General features: G+C 41.5%; 1 protein-coding gene across 2 annotated transcripts in view; it reads right to left on the reverse strand.

Moving 5' to 3' along the window:
- tnfrsf21 (tumor necrosis factor receptor superfamily, member 21) overlaps positions 1-18,739 on the reverse strand; it is a 134,006-nt gene that overhangs the window by 94,370 nt on the left and 20,897 nt on the right. For both annotated transcript variants that reach the window (XM_084952157.1, XM_084952158.1), the window contains exon 3: positions 15,521-16,087. In XM_084952157.1, the coding sequence (XP_084808283.1) occupies positions 15,521-16,087 (567 nt within the window). The remainder of the gene's footprint in view (positions 1-15,520; positions 16,088-18,739) is intronic.

The following is an 18,739-nucleotide window of genomic DNA, read 5'->3' on the forward strand; positions in this document are numbered from 1 at the left end:
TCTATTTAATCTGAACAAGCCCCTAAAAACAGTCAGTGATAACTGTCGGCCTATCTCGGTTTTCATTACCACTGTTCATTTTAAAGCTCAGTTTTTTAACCCACACGCTGTAACTACATACCCATGTAGCAGTATATTAATGACTAACCTCGTATTGTGGATGGATTATCTCAGTTGTTCTCCTGACTGAAGTTTGGTTCGTTTACAGCATTCAGCTGTGTAGCTAGCCACCATGCAGCACATCATTATATACCAGCTAGCCCAACTTCAGTAACTCTACAAACACCACTGCTGTTTAGTTTTCTGTCTTCATTTATGTCTGAAGTGATAGCAGAGCTGTAAATTTAAATTTTTGCTATGGTTGCTGTGCTGGTTAAGCTGCCAGATTTTTGGATTCACGACCCTCCTTCGTGGTTCGTGCACGTCGAAGTTCAGGTTGCTCTTCGTGGCATTTCAGCCGACGACATGAAATAGCATCATGTGGTGTCTTCGCTGGATCTGCTGTCCACCAACCGTGTGATGACCCTCCCCCGATATACCCCCACCCAAGGGAAATACAGCACTTGCAAGGCGCTGCTGCTTCGGCACTAGTCCCTCTCCGATGCAGAACGGGCCAAGAAACTCCTCTCTCTTAGGCCTGGGTGATGGTACTGCTCTCGAGCTCATGTCCTTGCTTGGAATGGATTCCTCTTCACTCTTCACCCGTCTTCCTCCAACAGTTGCTGGTGCGAGCTGGCCTCGCCAACCCCCCGCTGCTGGCCACGAAGGATTACTGCTCACTCACAGAAGAAGCAGATTACATTCTCCTGGCTACCAGGAGCTTTGGCGTCCAGGCGATAGTTCCCGACCCACCAACAGCATCTCCCCCGCCCCCACCAATCCTCCTTGGGGCCTCCAACTCATCAATGGTGGCTGGGATCGCGGCACGGCAGCACCGCGGAAAAGGGCTGTGTTTTATCAGCAGCATGATAGCGCCGTGCTGTCTTTGCAGTTTTAAGGCCCAGGGAAACTAGCCTGCCGGCACTCTGAGTTCCCGAGGGAGCTGGAGTCAACCAAAAAATGTGTGCCCGAGCGTAAGTCCTCTATGAGGAGTAGCCTTTCCTTATCACCAGTGACCGCTACAGAGCGCTTGCAGGCTCGTTTCCCTGGGCCTTAAAACGGCAAAGGCATGCTGATGCTGCAGAGGTTTAAAAATGATGTGCCGGGAGTTCGCTGTTCAGAAATTTGAAGTTTACACAGCTACATTATCACCTGAAAATATGTTAAAAGTTTTTTTTGCAACCCAGAAAGAGTAATAAGAGTAATATTAAAACTAAGTAGCTGCGGCCATTGTTGGAAACCTGAATTGGCTGGGCCGTGCTATGAATTCTGGGATATGGTTTTTCAACTTTGTTGTCCGGGTGGAAAATCGGGAGAAATTCGGGAGAATGGTGGCTCAGGGAGATTTTCGGGAGGGGCAATGAAAAAGGGTTGGCATGTATGGTCACACCTTACAGTTAAAATAAACAACATTTCTTTACATAATTGCATTAATTGCAAATTATTGCAGAAACCAACTGGACACCCAGAGGTATGACATGCAAAACCCTCAACATCTGCATGACTGTATTCGATCGCAAGGTACACCAGTCGCCTGGTATGAGATCTCCAAAGACAGAGTGCAACCACTCTCAGGCATATTCTCAAAAGTTTCCAAATAATTGCAGTCTTACATGAGTACAGATAGATTACAGACACACTGCAACCATGAGGTCTGCTATTTGCAGTCAGTTCAACAAACATAATCATTCTGATTTTCTCAAGGTAAATACTTTGCACCAGGCTGTCAGAGAAGCAATAACTGCATTCAGGTAGTTTTCTGCATTTTATTTATTTATTTAAATTAAGGACAGTAGGAAGAGGTCTATAAATGATATGTTTTGAGTTGATTTTGTTCTACATCTATCTACAAGTTGTTATAGTTGTCCTTTTGTATCCATTTGATTAAAAATTACAGTTGATTAGCTATTAAAATGCCATCTGTTGTTTTATTATGTCAGCAGAATGGCAGGCGAGTTTGACCAGTGAAGTGCGGGACTGATGACTACTGGAATCTCCAGCGATAATTATGTTTGTCAAATTGCATAATAATCAATGGAAAAAAGGTGCAGGAGAAAGATGGATTGTCAACAGCAAAACCGTATTACAGAAGCTTCTTGTACTACATTAACACAGCATCAAAAAAGGATTAATTCTTCCACTTTCAATAAGCATCAATTTGATCTCTGATTAATAGTAAAGTGAATAAATCTGGGATTATTTAGAGAGACTGGAGCTGAGAGATTAAAAGGATTTTAGCCAGCGATAGTACTTGAAGGCTTAGCATCTACATACACACACTCACGTGCACATAAATGTATACACACAAAGATGCAAGAACACTCAAGCCAAAAAGCAGGTATACACAGACATGTGAAGTCTGTACACGTTTGCAGAGAAAAATCTTACTCTAATTTTCCATCTGAAATCTTGAACCCTTTCCTTACCCAAACGTATGAAGCTAAATCTAAGCTGAAATCGGAGCCCTAACTCTAAACTAACCCAATAAAGAAGTGACCAGATCAGTTTCATTTGACCTCATTTTACAAGCTTCCCCCAGTCCAAAAGGCTTTACAACTCATGACTGAAAGAGTGCACACATGGAAACATATATAAATACATACACACACTCAATCCCCTATTACACTCTAGATTAATACACTCACACGAATGCTGGAGTCACCCAGAGGACCTTGTGTGCTAGCCTTCTGGGCTGGGAGACTGTCGACTCTCATCCACATCGCTGGCCATAAAACACAACAACAGACAAGAAATCCCCCTGCTCTGCACGCCTCACTGCCAAAGCTAGCTGGACACATTTAAATGACCTACATAGGTCTCGTGATTTACTATTTCAGTTGGCAGATGCGTTTACATGTACTCTATATTTTGGATAGAGGATTTTATCTTGTCTACCTGAGCCCTCAGAGGACTTTATGCAACTTTCTTCATTCACAACCATTCATACAAACACTTTTTTCTATGCGTTTTCGACCTTGGTGCTCTTCTATCTAGCATTCACACACATTCATAGTCTGATGGACTCATCAGACAGAAATTTGGGGTTAGTATTTTGCCCAAAGATATTTGGTATGCAGACTGGAGGAGCCAGGGATCAAACTAGCAACTTTCCAATGAGCAGATGACCTGCTCTACCTCCTGAGCTACAGCCAGTGCACTTTGCAAAAGGCATGATTGCTTTCTATGTCCCATAATTATCATGACCTTGGTGGAAAAATCTGTGAATTTGTATTCTGATACCACAGAGTTAAAGTTTAGTGTCATCACTGATGACTTCACAGGGTTAAGTAAGTATTTTACTTTTGCATGAATGGATGGAAGGTTGGAAGGGGTTGTTTTACCTATTTCTCTTCCTCCATTGGTCAAAAGCACTGATTAACAGTTGTGAGAGATTTGTTTTAAATGTTGTGTTCTAAATCACTGAAAGTTCAAAACTGTTGTATGCATAATTACAAAATCTTACTAATGTATAAATCTTTGCTATTGAGTCAGATTTTTTAAAAAAATGAGTTACTGTTAAAACCAACTTGATAATAACTGATAACTGACAATAGAAGTACAGTGGTCTCTCATTTGTCACGGGAGTTACGTTCCAAAAATAACCCGGGATAGGTGAAATCTCCTCAGTAGCCAACTTCATTTTTTACAATTATTATAGATGTTTTAAGGCTGTAAAACCCCTCACTACACACTATACGCTTTTCTCAGATAGGCATGAACATTTTCATACTTTTCTCTCTTGTTTAAACACTTTCAAAGTTCAAACCTTTGTAGAAAAATAAGTCCAGTATTATAGAATGAAACCAAAGGCAAGGCAGTGCAAACCGTTTCATCACAACATTGTTATGTTTATTATGGAGAAACCTTACAAACATACAGCACAGCACTTCAGAGTTACACTTCTAGCGATCGAAAATTTATGTAAATTTGACAAGCTGAACGCATTCTGTACTGTTCAGAAGACATGGCATGAGATGAACCATGTTATAGTGAATGACAACTGTAGTGTTTAAGGACCCTGGAACAGGAAATACAACAAGATTAAAATATCATCGTTTCTCCATTTTATCCTGTTGGATATTTGTATAAAATTTAATGAATAATTCATAGAGGTCACAGTGAAACTGACCTTTAAACAACAAATTCTAATCAGTTTATCCTTGAGTTCAAGTTAACTTCAGTGCCAACTCAGAAGAAATTAACTCAAGACACTGCTCTTATCGTGACCTAAACCTTGGTCATTTTATCCTAAAGTCTGAATGGGTGTTTGTGCTGACCATAATTCAACTCCCTCCAGGCATTCTGTAATGTCTGTTTAACAAAATATAAAAAACATATACAGACATATACAACATGTACAGAGCTCTGTACAGGGTTGCCTGACCTGATCTGAAAAGGGGAATCAAAAAAGCCAAGACAGACCACAAAAAAAGCATAGTGTTCCACATGTCCAGCAACAACACACATGTGACGTGTAGCAGGGTATACAAGACATCATAAACCACAAGGCTGCACTGCGAAGACAGAAAATCTGAGTGTCCAGCTTGCAGAGGAAATAAACGGCTTCTTTCCCCACTTTGAAACACCACAACAGCAGCACTCATCTACTTCAGCTCTGCTCCCATCCTTACCTATTTCCTGCACCGCTCTCCAGTCACTGTAACAGAACATGATGTCAGACGTGTTCCTAGCAGTGAACCCCAGGAAGGCTGCCAGTCCAGATGGAGTACCTGGCAAGGTGCTAAGAGCATGTACCCACCAGACCCTTCAACCTCTCACTGGATCAGGCAACCATCCCATCCTGTCTAAAGTCAGCCACAATCATCCCAGTGCCGATGAAGTCTCCCATCACTAGCCTGAACGATTACTGCCCTGTGGCCCTCACACCCAGGGTACACACAATCATGAAATGCTTCGAGAAACTAGTCCTTCAACACATCAAGGACTACCTCCTCCCAGACTTTGGCCCCTACCAGTTTGCATACCGCGTGAACAGATCCACAGAAAACACCATCACCATAGACCTCCACTCTGTGCTGGGCCACCTACAACAGCGGCAAAGCTACGTCCAAATGCTCTTTGTGGACTACAGCTCAGCTTTCATTACAATCATCCTGGACATCCTCATCACTAAACTGGTCACTCTTGGCCTCCCCCCTCTCACACGTGCCTGGATAAAGGACTTTCTTACAAACTGGCCCAGACTGTAAGACTCATGCTCACTGTGCACCTGCTCCCCAAAGGGCTGTGTGCTGAGCCCCCTCCTGTATTCTCTCAATACCGCAAATGCAGTTCGACCCACAACATCATCAAATTTCCTGATGATACTACGGTAGTCGGACTCATCTCAAATGGGGGACAAGGCAGTCTACAGAGAGGAAGTCCTGAAGTTGGCAGCATGGTGTTCACAGTTGATATATTTTTTTGTCTAAATACTGTTCATATATATATAGTGCTGCAGAATTGTGCACCCCCCCCCCCCCCCCTTACACACACACACGTTTGCACTGCGTAGGAGATGCTCCGTATTTCACTGTACATCTGTATAGTGACAATAAAGGCGTTCTGTTCTATTCTATTCTATTCTATTCTACAGGGTGGGCCATTTATATGGATACACCGTGATAAAATGGGAATGGTTGGTGATATTAAAGTCCTGTTTGTGGAACATTAGTATATGTGAGGCGGCAAACTCCTCATGATGGGTGGTGACCATGGTGGCCATTTAGAAGTCGACCATCTTGCATACAACTTTCATTTTTTCAATAGGAAAAGGGCCATGTGACATCAAACTTATTGGTAATGTCACAAGAAAAACAACGGTGTGCTTGGTTTCAACGTAACCTTATTCTTTCATGAGTTATTTACAAGTTTCTCTTTGTTCACAGCCATTGACATATCGAAGAGGTTAACACGTGAGGAGCGGATTGAAATTGTGTTGATATCTGGTGAACGCAGTAACCGGGTCATTGCAGCAGATTTCAATGCAAGACACCCTACAAGACCACCTATCTCCCATGCTACAGTTAGCAAACTGCTAGCTAAGTTTCGTGAAACTGGTTCAGTAATAGATTTGCCAAAATGTGGACGCAAGAAAACTGTCACTAATGAAGAAACATCAGTGGCTGTCCTAGCTTCATTCAGCAAAAGCCCACAGCGTAGCACTAACCGCATGTCACTGGAGAGTGGCATTAGTCAAACATCCCTTCGGCGGATATTAGCTACTCACAAATGGCACTCTTACAAACTCCAGTTACTGCAGCATCTCAACGAGGATGACCCAGATCGGCGCACAGAATTTGCAGAATGGGCACAACAAAAATTGGAACAGGACCCTCAGTTCACGCAGAAGATTTTGTTCAGTGATGAGGCAAACTTTTATGTGAATGGTGAAGTTAACAAACAAAACCACCGCTATTGGTCTGACACTAACCCACACTGGCTGGATCCCTCCAAGACTGTTGGAACAACAAAAGTGATGGTTTGGTGTGGTATATGGGGTACAACGATAGTGGGTCCATTCTTCATCAATGGAAACCTCAAGGCCACTGGATATTTGAAATTGCTACATGATGATGTGTTTCCCTCTTTATGCACTGAAGCTGGCACGTTCGCTGAGTTTTTCCAGCAAGATGGTGCACCACCACATTATGGGTGCCAGGTCCGAGCATTCCTAGATGAATAGTTTCCTGGAAAGTGGATTGGTCATCGTGGGCCAGTTGAATGGCCCCCAAGGTCTCCAAATCTGACCCCCTTAGACTTTTATCTTTGGGTTCATCTGAAGGCAATTATCTATGGTGTGAAGATACGAGCTGTGCAGCACCTGAAACTACGTATACTGGATGCCTGTGCTGGCATTTCTCCTGCGGTGTTGCTATCAGTGTGTGAAGAGTGGGAGAAGAGGGTTGCATTGACAATCCAACACAATGGACAGCACATTGAACACATTTTATAAGTGGTCAGAAACTTGTAAATAACTCATTAAAGAATAGAGTTACGTTGAAACCAAGCACACCATTGTTTTTCTTGTGACATTACCAATAACTTTGATGTGTCACATGGCCCTCTTCCTATTGAAAAAACAAAAGTTGTATCCAAGATGGCTGACTTCTAAATGGCCACCATGGTCACCACTCATCTTGAGGAGTTTGCCCCCTCACATATACTAATGTGCCACAAACAGGACTTTAATATCACCAACCATTCCCATTTTATTACGGTGTAACCATATAAATGGCCCACCCTGTATTCTATTTCATAACCGTGACACTGACTTTTTGACCAAGAAAATCAAATCAGTTCATCCTTGAGTTTACCTGAATGTTTGTTTAAAGTAATATCTTCTAGGTGTTCCCAGAACGTCGCATTCACAATAAATCCTCCGACAAGAGAGCCATAGAAACAACATAAAAGTATATTCTTGACTTGTGCATGATTTTGGACATAATGAATATTTTGACCTGATTGCAATGCCAGTGACACCACTTCTGAGACTTATTAGCATAAACGCATAATCTAAGCAGTTAACACTTAAAATTTTAGAATTCAAGAATATTAAGAGTTCTCAGTAATATGGACATGCAGACCCAATTACTGATAATATTGCTACAGAACATCGTCCAGGAAACTCCTTAAAACCCAACTGAGAATTGGGAAATTGGGGAAAACAAACACTAGATCCAACAGGTGGTCTCACCTCTGTACCGTAGCATGATGGGAAGCAGGGTGCTTTGTGCGTCAACATCTTTACAAATACCATTTTGTTGAATTAATCACATCAGATAGTCCTCTCACGTTCATTCCAATTTAGGAACACAAAACAATAAATTAGTGAATTGTTTATGTGGCTGTGTGGGAGTGCAACAGGAACTGTGTACCTCTAACCAGGCAACAAACCCCTCAAACTCTACTCCACAATCAATCCCAGGCTGAACAGAGAGCAGGCTACCCCAGCCCACCCTGTTACAGCACAAAGTATATTCTAACACGACTCCCCACTGGGCTTGGATGTGGAACCTGGCATTATTAACAGTGTGGATGTTTATTGAGGAAGGATGGTGGGTAGTTAGAATGTTGTTTTCCTTCATGTTTTCCTCAACAGTGTGCAGCTTACTTTGGAAATATAGGTTGTAAATAATATGGCTGGTAACCACACTAAGTGCAGCCTGCCTTTATTTGATGTCATCTTACAGGAACACAATGTGTTTTTCCATCTTTGTAAGCCATCACTAAAAACTGCATACACAAAATGTCACAGCTGTTTTGGACTGATTGGAAAGAGCAGTTTTGATAATGCAACAAACCTTGAATGAGAAACATAATCACATCACTTCACATTATTACATACTCAAACACAAGCGATTAAAGGAACACATATCAGTTTCATTATGCAGTGTCAAAAAACACTTTTCGGTCCAAAGAGTTCTAGGGACTCCCCTAGGTTACGTGATCACTGTCGAATTTTCCAAGAACTATACCTTCTGTATGCATTTGCATCACAAACAGAAACGCTAAAGTCATGTATTAGCCAACTGGTGGTTCGCACAACAACATCTACAACCACAACAAATAGATGGATGTCTTGACAATCTGTTGACAATAGAGAAAAAGCAGTTGCAAAGGCAGGGTTTCAACCATGAAAGCTGTTAGCCAGGCAACTGCAACCTGTCCAAGTGGTAAGAACGGAGTCGCAGTTTTAAGTTGTAGCACTATCCACTTGCTGAAATGCTATGATGCTTTACCTGGCACAGATGGAACAGTGAAGCTGTATCGAAACAGCTCTTTCCAGATCAAACTGAGAACTAACACAAAGATTTCTCTTTGAAACATCAACATTGCACTGTAATTCTTATAAAGTCGGAACTTCACTGTCTTTCCTGTCGTGCTCAGGTCAAATCTTACCAATTTACAAATTAAAAAATGTCCCATTGCCTCGAGGCCTTATGACATCCTCCACACTATGCACTTGAACATATATAAGTGATGAGCACCTCTTTCGTTGAATTTTGAGTGTTTTAATCAACTTTGTTACATCTGTGGTGTTCCCGACCATCATAGAAAATGAATGGGAATCCACCCCCCAACCCCTTTGGCCTCTGACTACCTGAATGACAAAATAAAAGACCCACTTTACGATCTACTGAACCACCCACTGAATGGCCCACTGAATGACCACTGAACAACCGACTGAACGACCCAGTGACCCAGCCACTGAATTTTTGAATTTTTAATTTGAGAACTGTTAAAACAGACTGGTCAATGGTGACCAGAACACTAAAGTAAGGGGGGTTGGAGTGCACACAACAGGAGGGCTATTAGTCATTATATTTAAAGCTAACAGATGCTTACATATCTAGCAACATTGTAGCCTTTGGCTCAGTGACACACAGCAACTGATCAGTTGGCAACCCCCTGGCAACATCTGGTAACTAGAGAAAAAAATTTATCTTCTAACTAGTTAGTGAGTAGGGCTAGGCGATATGGCCCAAAATTCATATCTTGATATTCTTTAGCTGGATGGCGATATACAATATATATCTCGAAGAAGATATATATTGAAGAAGGTTTTTTTTGCCATAAAGTAAGAACAAAAAGAGTTCTTAGTCAAAGCTGTGTCTCAGATCTCACACAGACACTTTTATTAACATACAACGTAGATGTACATGAAAAAATTACTCAGAAATAAATTATCAGCATTTATTAAATAATAATGCTCCATATATAAAATAAAACAATGTTGTTTTTGTGCATAACAAAAAGCTCACAATTGTGCATTCAAAATGTAAATTAAAAAGACGCTGAGCATAATAACAAAGACTGACAGATTTTGCAGCTGCTCTGTTCCCATGTTCTACTGCATGACTGACAGCCTCGAGTTTGAAATCCACTTCGTAACCATGTCTCTTAACAGGTGCCATTTGTGGTCCTTATACACACACGATAATAATCCGTGCAATATTACGTTGAAGCACAGTACGTATTACTCCGCGAGGCTCCTGACTATGGTAGCCATATTGCTTTGACAATGCATTAAGTAGTGCGGCTTCGTAGCTTGCCAAAGTCGTAATAAAACATTTTTTGACAGATTTCTGAGCGCCGTGTACCACATAAAATCAGTTTGCGGTCAGTAAGCATAACCAGAATTCATACATAAGGCTCACTGTCCATTTTTGAGAAAATGAAAGGATTTTAGTGTAAGCTTACAGCTGAAAAATACGGTACACGAGTTTTGTAAGGTGGTTTGTTTCGGTGCAGGAGGCTGTGAGACTTCGCGGTCCGGGATACAGGACGCAGTTTCACACACTCTTCATTTTGCACTTCATGGCGCTGTTGTAAATAGTGAAAATACTAGTAGTGCTCCAACCTTTAGTCGGGACGTTTTCTCAACATTCTCTACAGAATACACTGCTGCTCATCTGACACTCCAAATAATACTAATAATAATTAGTGCTGCCAGCGTTAATCTTGTTAAAATGACATTAAGGCCATAACTGCATTAACGCAGTTAACGAGTTATCGCGGCTCACCCCTTGCGTGGGGCTGGACTTTGTCAACGCATTAACGACCTAACTGCGCTAACGTGGATCTCTAAATTACTAATTTTCAAATGTTTTCTTTTTACCGACCAGCTCCTCTTTGATAGTTGTAGTGTCCATCTTGTTATTGCCTGCAGGTGAAGCGATGGGGGAGGGGTAGTTGTGTTCAGTGAAGGAGACAGGCGAGGCAGAGTAGCGTTGCTTAGAGACAAAAGTGGACGAAAGAGAGGCAAACTTGCGGCTCCACAAGTATAATCATAATGCAACATAGACTATATCGATATAAACAATATTGTCACATCTCATATAAAAATATATCGATATATATTTAAATGGCAAATGGCCTGTATTTGTATAGCGCTTTACTCGCCCCTAAGGACCCCAAAGCGCTTTACACATTCAGTCATCCACACATTCACACACTGGTGATGGCAAGCTACATTGTAGCCACAGCTGCGCTGGGGCGCACTGACAGAGGCCCACTGGCAACCTTCCGATTTCAAGACGAACTGCCAACTCTTGAGCTACGATCGCCCCATTTAAAAACTCGATATATGCCCCAGCCCTATTGGCGAGTGTTGGCTGGAGGCGAGGCTGCCAGACACTGGCGCCACCGGGCCCTCTGACCACCACCAATAGGAAACGGGTGAAGTGTCTTGCCCAAGGACACAACGACCAAGACTGTCGGAGCCGGGGCTCAAACCGGCAACCTTCTGATTACAAGACGAACTGCCAACTCTTGAGCCATGATGGCCCCACATATTCTGAAATTATATATTCTGTTATACTATCCAATGGGACATAACTTCTTGTACAGGATCACCAGTCAAGTCTGGTAAAAATAACCTCAAAAGTCACAAAATAGCCGTTGTAAAGGTTTTATTCCCAGCACAACAACAGGTTAATATCCTTCCTAATTTTAATAGTTTAATAACTTTTTAGGGACAGGTGGGACAACTCTCATCTCAGCAAATCAGTTAGCAGTTCAGTACGTAAGTGGCAATTATTGGGAAATGCACTGATGGAGGAAGAGGGCGTAGACTCTAGAAAGAGTAGCTTGTAGCAGTTTATTTAAGTTGCCTAATATGAGCTCATTCATTTTAACCTGCACAATGCTTGCTACATTGTAGCCTCAGCTGCCCTGGGGCGCACTGACAGAACGAGGCTGCCGGACACTGGCGCCACCGGGCCTTCTGATCACCACCAGTAGGAAACGGGTCAAGTGTCTTGCCCAACGACATAATGAACGAGATTGTCGGAGCCGGGGCTCGCACCGGCAACCTTCCGATTTCAAGACGAACTGCCAACTCTTGAGCCACGATTGTCCCATTTAAAAACTCGATATATCCCCCAGCCCTATTGGCGAGTGTTGGCTGGAGGCCGCTGGCTGTCGCCCAGTGAAATTTTCTACCAAGTGGTAGTGAAACAGCAAAGCATTTACTTGGGAGGTTAACATTTCTAGTTTTTTTCACATTTCTCACTCTTTCACTACAACTTGGCAAGTAGTTTGCAAGTATTTGCAGACAAATTTGTGTTTTCCATGCAAACTACTATTCACTGCAGCAACCTGCTTTTCATTGCAACTCTGAATGCCATGCTAGAGACTGCCAGCAACCACTCACCAACCAGTTGCAGAATCAGCATTTTTCCTAACCAGTTGTTACCAGATAGTTGCCAACTGATCTCTAGGCCTGCATGAACTGGGTTTTAGAAACTTCACAGCAACTAAGAGCAGCTATTGGAAGCTGGTAATCAGTGGTTCCCAGTGGATCACTGACTGATCTCTAGGACTCTGTGACTGAGCCAAAATGCCAAGTCTTTATGTACCTCTCTTTTCCAGATCATTTCAAATAGAGAGGAATCAAGCATAAAATCCATGGAACTGTTAATCAAAATGTATCTTCTTGGTTGGATCTTAGTTCCTTGATCTCAGTCTGTCATTTGTGTCTTAATGGAATAATTAATACAATGAATGAATGAATCTTTGGGCTATGCCTTACAGGCATTCATATTCTTAGGTGTTCACAAACACTGCCGCGTAGAATGTGTACTAGAAGTTAGACTATAAGCCTTCTTTTTGACTTCTGCACACTTGTCTAATCACTATGTAAATTCAAACCACAATCTGAAAGGTCATTTCAGACACTTCTAGGTGACTTGATGTTGGAATAACACAGCATATTCACTGACCTTCATTTCATTTTAATTGCTGGCCTTTGTTTCAGAAAATAAATATATTTCTCAGATCCCAATAACACAAATCTTGGCTGCAGCCCTGGAGAGCCCCATTCAACCCCTGCTGTGGAGAAGTAGCACATTTCACTACTTCCTTGCCAGCCCTGACCAAATGCCAAACACTGTATGTGTGTGATCTGTGCTTTGACGTTTCCCTTTCTTTTTCTCTTTATTGCACAAATGCTTTAACGGCCCCAGTAAAGGGGCATTACAACCTTGAAGCAAAGCCAGCCACACACCTTGGAAGTATTAAGAAGCTGTTTTGTTGTAAGGTTCCAGAGAGTAAAAAGCAGAGAAAAGTGGCTATTTGGGGGTTACATGTGTACACATATATCTTCACCTAAATGCATACACATGGGCAGTGGATTACTCATCTAATCAGGAGAACACAAACATAATGCACAAAAACACAGAATCATTTAAACAGGTTCATTTGAAACCCAGACTTTATTCACTTTAATGTGTTTAATGAGTTTCATCAAGTAGTTTTTTTTTCAAATGATTTGCCCATAGTCGTGCATTTAGGAACTGTGTCCTCGGGGACACCTGTTGTTGTAGATTATGACACCAATCTATTCTAGCAGGTGCTGTTTATCTGTCAGCATTCTTTTAAGAACACTAACATGTACTCACATTGCCATGTCAAGGCAATGTTTGTTTTGTTCGGTTTAAGCACCAGTAGGGTTTTTGGTTCCAAGATCCAGGAATGAGAAACATGGCGGTAACACAGTCCAGATCATTTCCTGTTAAACATAATCTGATCTTAGACCCATTTGAAATAAAACAAAACAACATGAGGCACAATTAACTGGGGGTTTTTTGTTTCTTCATTTTCTTTTGTCACTTGGCAGAATCAGGACAAGCTGTAAACACAAAACTATTATTACCATATAAAGTTAACATGACAAACTTCAGCAATTAACTGCTTATTTGCACATCCAACAGAGACAAAACAAGCTCCAAAACAGGAGCTCATAATTTAACTTCTTTTACATTAAAGTAGACCTGCATGATCCATAGTAACCATAATAATCCTTATTTATATCAAACTGGGACTCCCAGCCACTCAGGTGGCCTTTTCACTCCTCCCGCTTAAACGCAAAAAGCAAGGTTAGCAGCTGGGTGGGGCTTCCTGCACTCATAATGAACTATAGAAAACAGTTTTTGAAGCATACTGAATCTTGATTTGCTGTGAGATTACATCAATCTTTGAAACTTTGGCCCTTATTTAAATATTTTGTTTCCAACTTCGCCAGGCGGTTGCCGTTATGGTTATTTCAGGTCCACCCACTATAAATAAGGATTTGCTACAATTGTAAAGTTAGCTCATATATCTAATAAGTCTACTGTTGCTATTAGTCATTTGTTCAATATATGAACTTCTAAAAGAAAGACCTATTTTTATATTTTAAAAAATCAAGAGTATTAAAAAGAAGTAACTGTATAAGCCAAAAATGCTTTGACTCAACTCAAGACCATCACATTTACCATGTTGGTAAAGCTGGGAGTTGTAAAGTTGAATGATAATTGATAGTTTCATAAAATGTACTTGTGTTTCTCTAACTGCCTACCTTTCCTTTCTATAACAGGCATCTTAAGTATCAGGGCTGCTAGGTAACAGCAGGGAAAGCCCAATGTGGTTAGCCAGCAACAGTATAACACTTCCTGTGTCAAACCTTAGCCCCTCCAAACAACACACACACAACTCCAGCACTATCTCACGTTCCCTCTTCATTTCCTTTTCTCCATATATCTCTTTGTCACTCTGTAAGAGACCAGATTGACCTACTAATGTTCCTTGCCAACCAAACAACAACTCTGATGCAGCTGAAACCAGATTATTCCAGTTCTCTGTGGTCAGTCAATGAGGGAGCAGAGAGAGGGTAGCGGATGTCTCAGCTTGATCAAAGAACACACACACAGACAAGGTTGCATACACACATACACAGATTTCTACTTGAGACTTGAGTGTCTCTGTCAGGATATGTTCCCTGAGTCTGGGTCTCTTGTCCTGAGTCAGTGTGAAATCAAGATCTGTGCTGTAGGGTTGAATGTTTTCTACTTGTAGAAAACATTCAACCCTACATCTCAATCTGTAGCTACAGAGAGTGGCAATAAGAAACTGTGGAGGGGAGGGTGGAATCGGTACGGGGATCTACGCAGTTCACAAGCAGAACTCACACACGCTATAACGTTAGCCTGAGATATGCACTGAGTAACTAAGAGTCTGCAGCCTCCTGTGAGCTGCAGATTTAGAGCATTTAGTAGAAACAATGCTGAGTTTACAAAAAACACAATGGCCATGGTAAGACCCTTTGTCATGTTAGTAGTTTCTTCAGTCACTTCATTAAAGGTTAGGAGTAGATTAACTTTGAAGCCCCAAATTCACATCAAATGATTAATTCTCCCTTTATTCATCCATGTCGCTGAATTTTAACTGAATTACCCTAACTCCTAACCCTAACCCCTCGAACTAAGAGACATGATAGAGATAGATTTTTATGTTCCACAACTTCAGCACCAAACCCCAAGTTATCAAAATAATTGAATGTGTGCAATTTCAAAGTCTTAGAGACTCTTCTGAAGATCTAACTGTGTTTCTACCTCAGTTGAAAAGCAGTTTCCAACACCAAAAGATCCAGTAGGTTTACCTTGTCCGTTGGAATAGTAGATCCACTTCTCTCGGGCTTGAGTTAGTGGTGCAGGTGGTTTCTTTTGAATTGCCTTTTCCATGATGCTGCTCGGGTCCTGCATTGGGCCCTTCTTCAACACCTGAGAGCTCTGCTTCACACTACACACTACGATCACCACCAGCACCAGCAGCAGCAGCAGTACAATCATCCAGGGCAGGTGCTCGTTTATGTCAAAGTGATTATGGGCGCTTGGTCTTGGGAATCCCCTGCGAGTTGGCCTGTAGGAGCTGGAGGCCCCACCTGCGCTATCTTGTCCATTAATCTTTCTTATGCTTGTTTCAACCTTGACTATTTCTTCAGTCCCCAAATCTTCCATTGCCCTCTTGTTAGGCCCTGGGTTTGGTTCAGAATTCAGTTGCCCCCTCTGCAACTCATGGTCCATTGGTTCCTCACGAGCTGGGAGAACTGGAGTCCAATTTGGTGGGGTGAGAGTGCCGGGATGGCTTCGGAGGTGCTCTTCTGCTCGCTGGCTTTTTCCACCCTGGGGTTCCTTCAGCTGAATGGCTGCTGACTGGCTGTGGGTACCTGTGTTGAGAGGCAGAGAGGTTGATGGAGACACAGAACAAGCAAGAAGAGAGATAAGAAAGAACAAGGAAAGCAAAGATAGTAGATAGTATAGAAGTAGCAGATGAGACACAACAGTGACACAGAGAAAGAGGGAATTAAACTCAGTCACTTGGGAGTTCTGTCTAACTAAGACAACAAAAAAAAAACCAGACGGTATCACGGGAGGGGGATCCTAACACCTTAATCCATCCAAGCAATCTGGCACAAACACGCTTTGTTGACTTACTTCATCACTGAGTGGGCCGTGTACACCTTTTTGAAATTGTTATTACAATCTGAGTATTCATGAAAACGAAAAGAGTGTTTAGATGATGTTCACAGGGGTCAAAATCTCCTTTGTTTTCCAGGCAGTGGCCATTATAGTCATTGTTGAGCATACTAATACTAATACTCTGCAGAAATTGCAAACCAGTGTAAATGACTGACAGATGTCAAAATCTATATACATATTAGAGATGGCACGATACCACTTTTTTATGTCCGATACCGATATCATAAATTTGGATATCGGCCGATACCGATATGAATCCGATATAGTGTGTTTTTTTAATCAATAAAACTGTTTTTTTAATATATTGCTGCATTTTGTATAAGTTCATACTCAAGTTTAAATAAACAACAACACTAAAGCTATTCTGTTATACCTGTATGTAAAAAATACACTGCACCCAAAATATTTCATAGTTCAGCGATACTGATCAATCTAATAAACTTAAACCTACTCCATCCTTCCTATTCTGGTATTTTACAGAGTACTTAGCAGAAATATTAAGCAACCTAACTAATAGGGTTGCAAACTCCCAGCAAAAAAAAATAGGGAACCACCCCCCACCCTCCACCTTATGATGCTTAATCGACGTAATCAACTTTAATTTGATGCAGTGTGGAAAAAAAATGCACAGAAATCAATTATATTTCAAGAATAATTAAATAGATTCAACATCTTTCTTCAACAGAATTGCAGACTGCACAGATGGTACCTTCCCAAAGGAAAAAGTAGTATAGCTTACTAGGGTATATTAGACTTAACAGTTACTATATACAGTAATGGACTTCTATATATTTTACATAAGATTAAAACTTTGGGTGTAAGATTCAGATAATTATTTATTAAAAGCTAGACATTTTAAATGAGAATAAGAAAGAAAAGCATGTCTTTGTGTCCCCTTTTCCCTGTTCATGCCCTATCGGCCCCCCTGGCTAAACTTTGCTAGATCCGCCCCTGCACAGTTACCAGCCATCAGCTGCGTAGAAAAGGATCCTGGTCTAGAAAGTAATATTAAATAAATTCTAACAACAGCTTATCAAGGTTAAACGTGCTGCTGTTGTTCAGCCGCTGGTTTCCTCTTTCTGGTGCAAAGTGGGCCACAAACAAACAAGAGAGACGGACTCGCGACAGAAAAGCAGATCAGCTGATCATTAAGCAGTTTCACGATTGAAGTAGCAGCAAGAAGAGGCAGTCGCTCCATATATCGGTTGTTAAGCTTAACGTGGGAATGCTTTACAAACATTCAGAGATGAACTTACACACTTGCTTTACTTCTCTCTGGGATAACTTCATCAGAGATGAAATGCTGGTTTGAGGCTACAAATACACACAGCCGCTCTATCACGTGAGCACACTGCTCCGTGCTACGGTTATGAGCCGAGTTACGCCGTGTGGCAAGTTTTGTGAGGTGCTTTTTTGATATTTAATGGATCGGATTACATTTTTTATTTCTCTCCGATATCCGATCCAGTAATTTAGGTCAGTATCAGACCGATACGTAATATCGGATCGGTCCATCTCTAATACATATGCCCACATTTGGGGAGAACAATGAGAAGCTGTACACAACACACACAAAAAATGACCAGAGAGCTTAATCTGAGCATCTGCAATTAGCATAGCTTGGTGCACAAACAGAAAATTCTTAATTTTGTTCTTACATTAGGTGCAGGAGTGGGTTTCAAGTGAAGAAAATGAAATAATAATATCCAAGACAGAAGCCTGAAAAGGCACAGCTTTCCAAAGGGACTGCACAGAAGTGATGATGAGGTGCTGAATATTGTTTCAGTCGTACTTAGTGGGAACACAACTGACTTGGGTGACTAATATCCTATTAGAGCGATTAGAACATGCTGTAGGTATTACAGGTACTGCACTGCAGTGGTTTGTATCATATCTATCTAATAGACTCCAATTTGTGCATGTAAATGGAGAGTCCTCTTCACACACTGAGGTTAATTATGGAGTTCCACAGGGTTCAGTGCTAGGACCAATTCTGTTTACATTATACATGCTTCCCTTAGGCAGCATCATTAGAAGACATAGCATACATTTTCACTGCTATGCAGATGACACCCAGCTCTATCTGTCCATGAAGCCAGATAACACACACCAATTAGTTAAACTGCAGGAATGTCTTAAAGACATAAAGACCTGGATGGCCGCTAACTTTCTGCTTCTTAATTCAGATAAAAATGAGGTTATTGTACTCGGCCCTGAAAATCTTAGAAATATGGTATCTAACCAGATTCATACTCTGGATGGCATTACCTTGGCCTCCAGTAACGCTGTGAGGAACCTTGGAGTCATTTTTGACCAGGACATGTCCTTCAACGCACATA

This window comes from Perissodus microlepis, chromosome 15 (assembly GCF_051167445.1).
Source record: "Perissodus microlepis isolate ML-2025 ecotype Zambia chromosome 15, ASM5116744v1, whole genome shotgun sequence".
Classification (NCBI taxonomy): Eukaryota; Metazoa; Chordata; class Actinopteri; order Cichliformes; family Cichlidae; genus Perissodus; species Perissodus microlepis.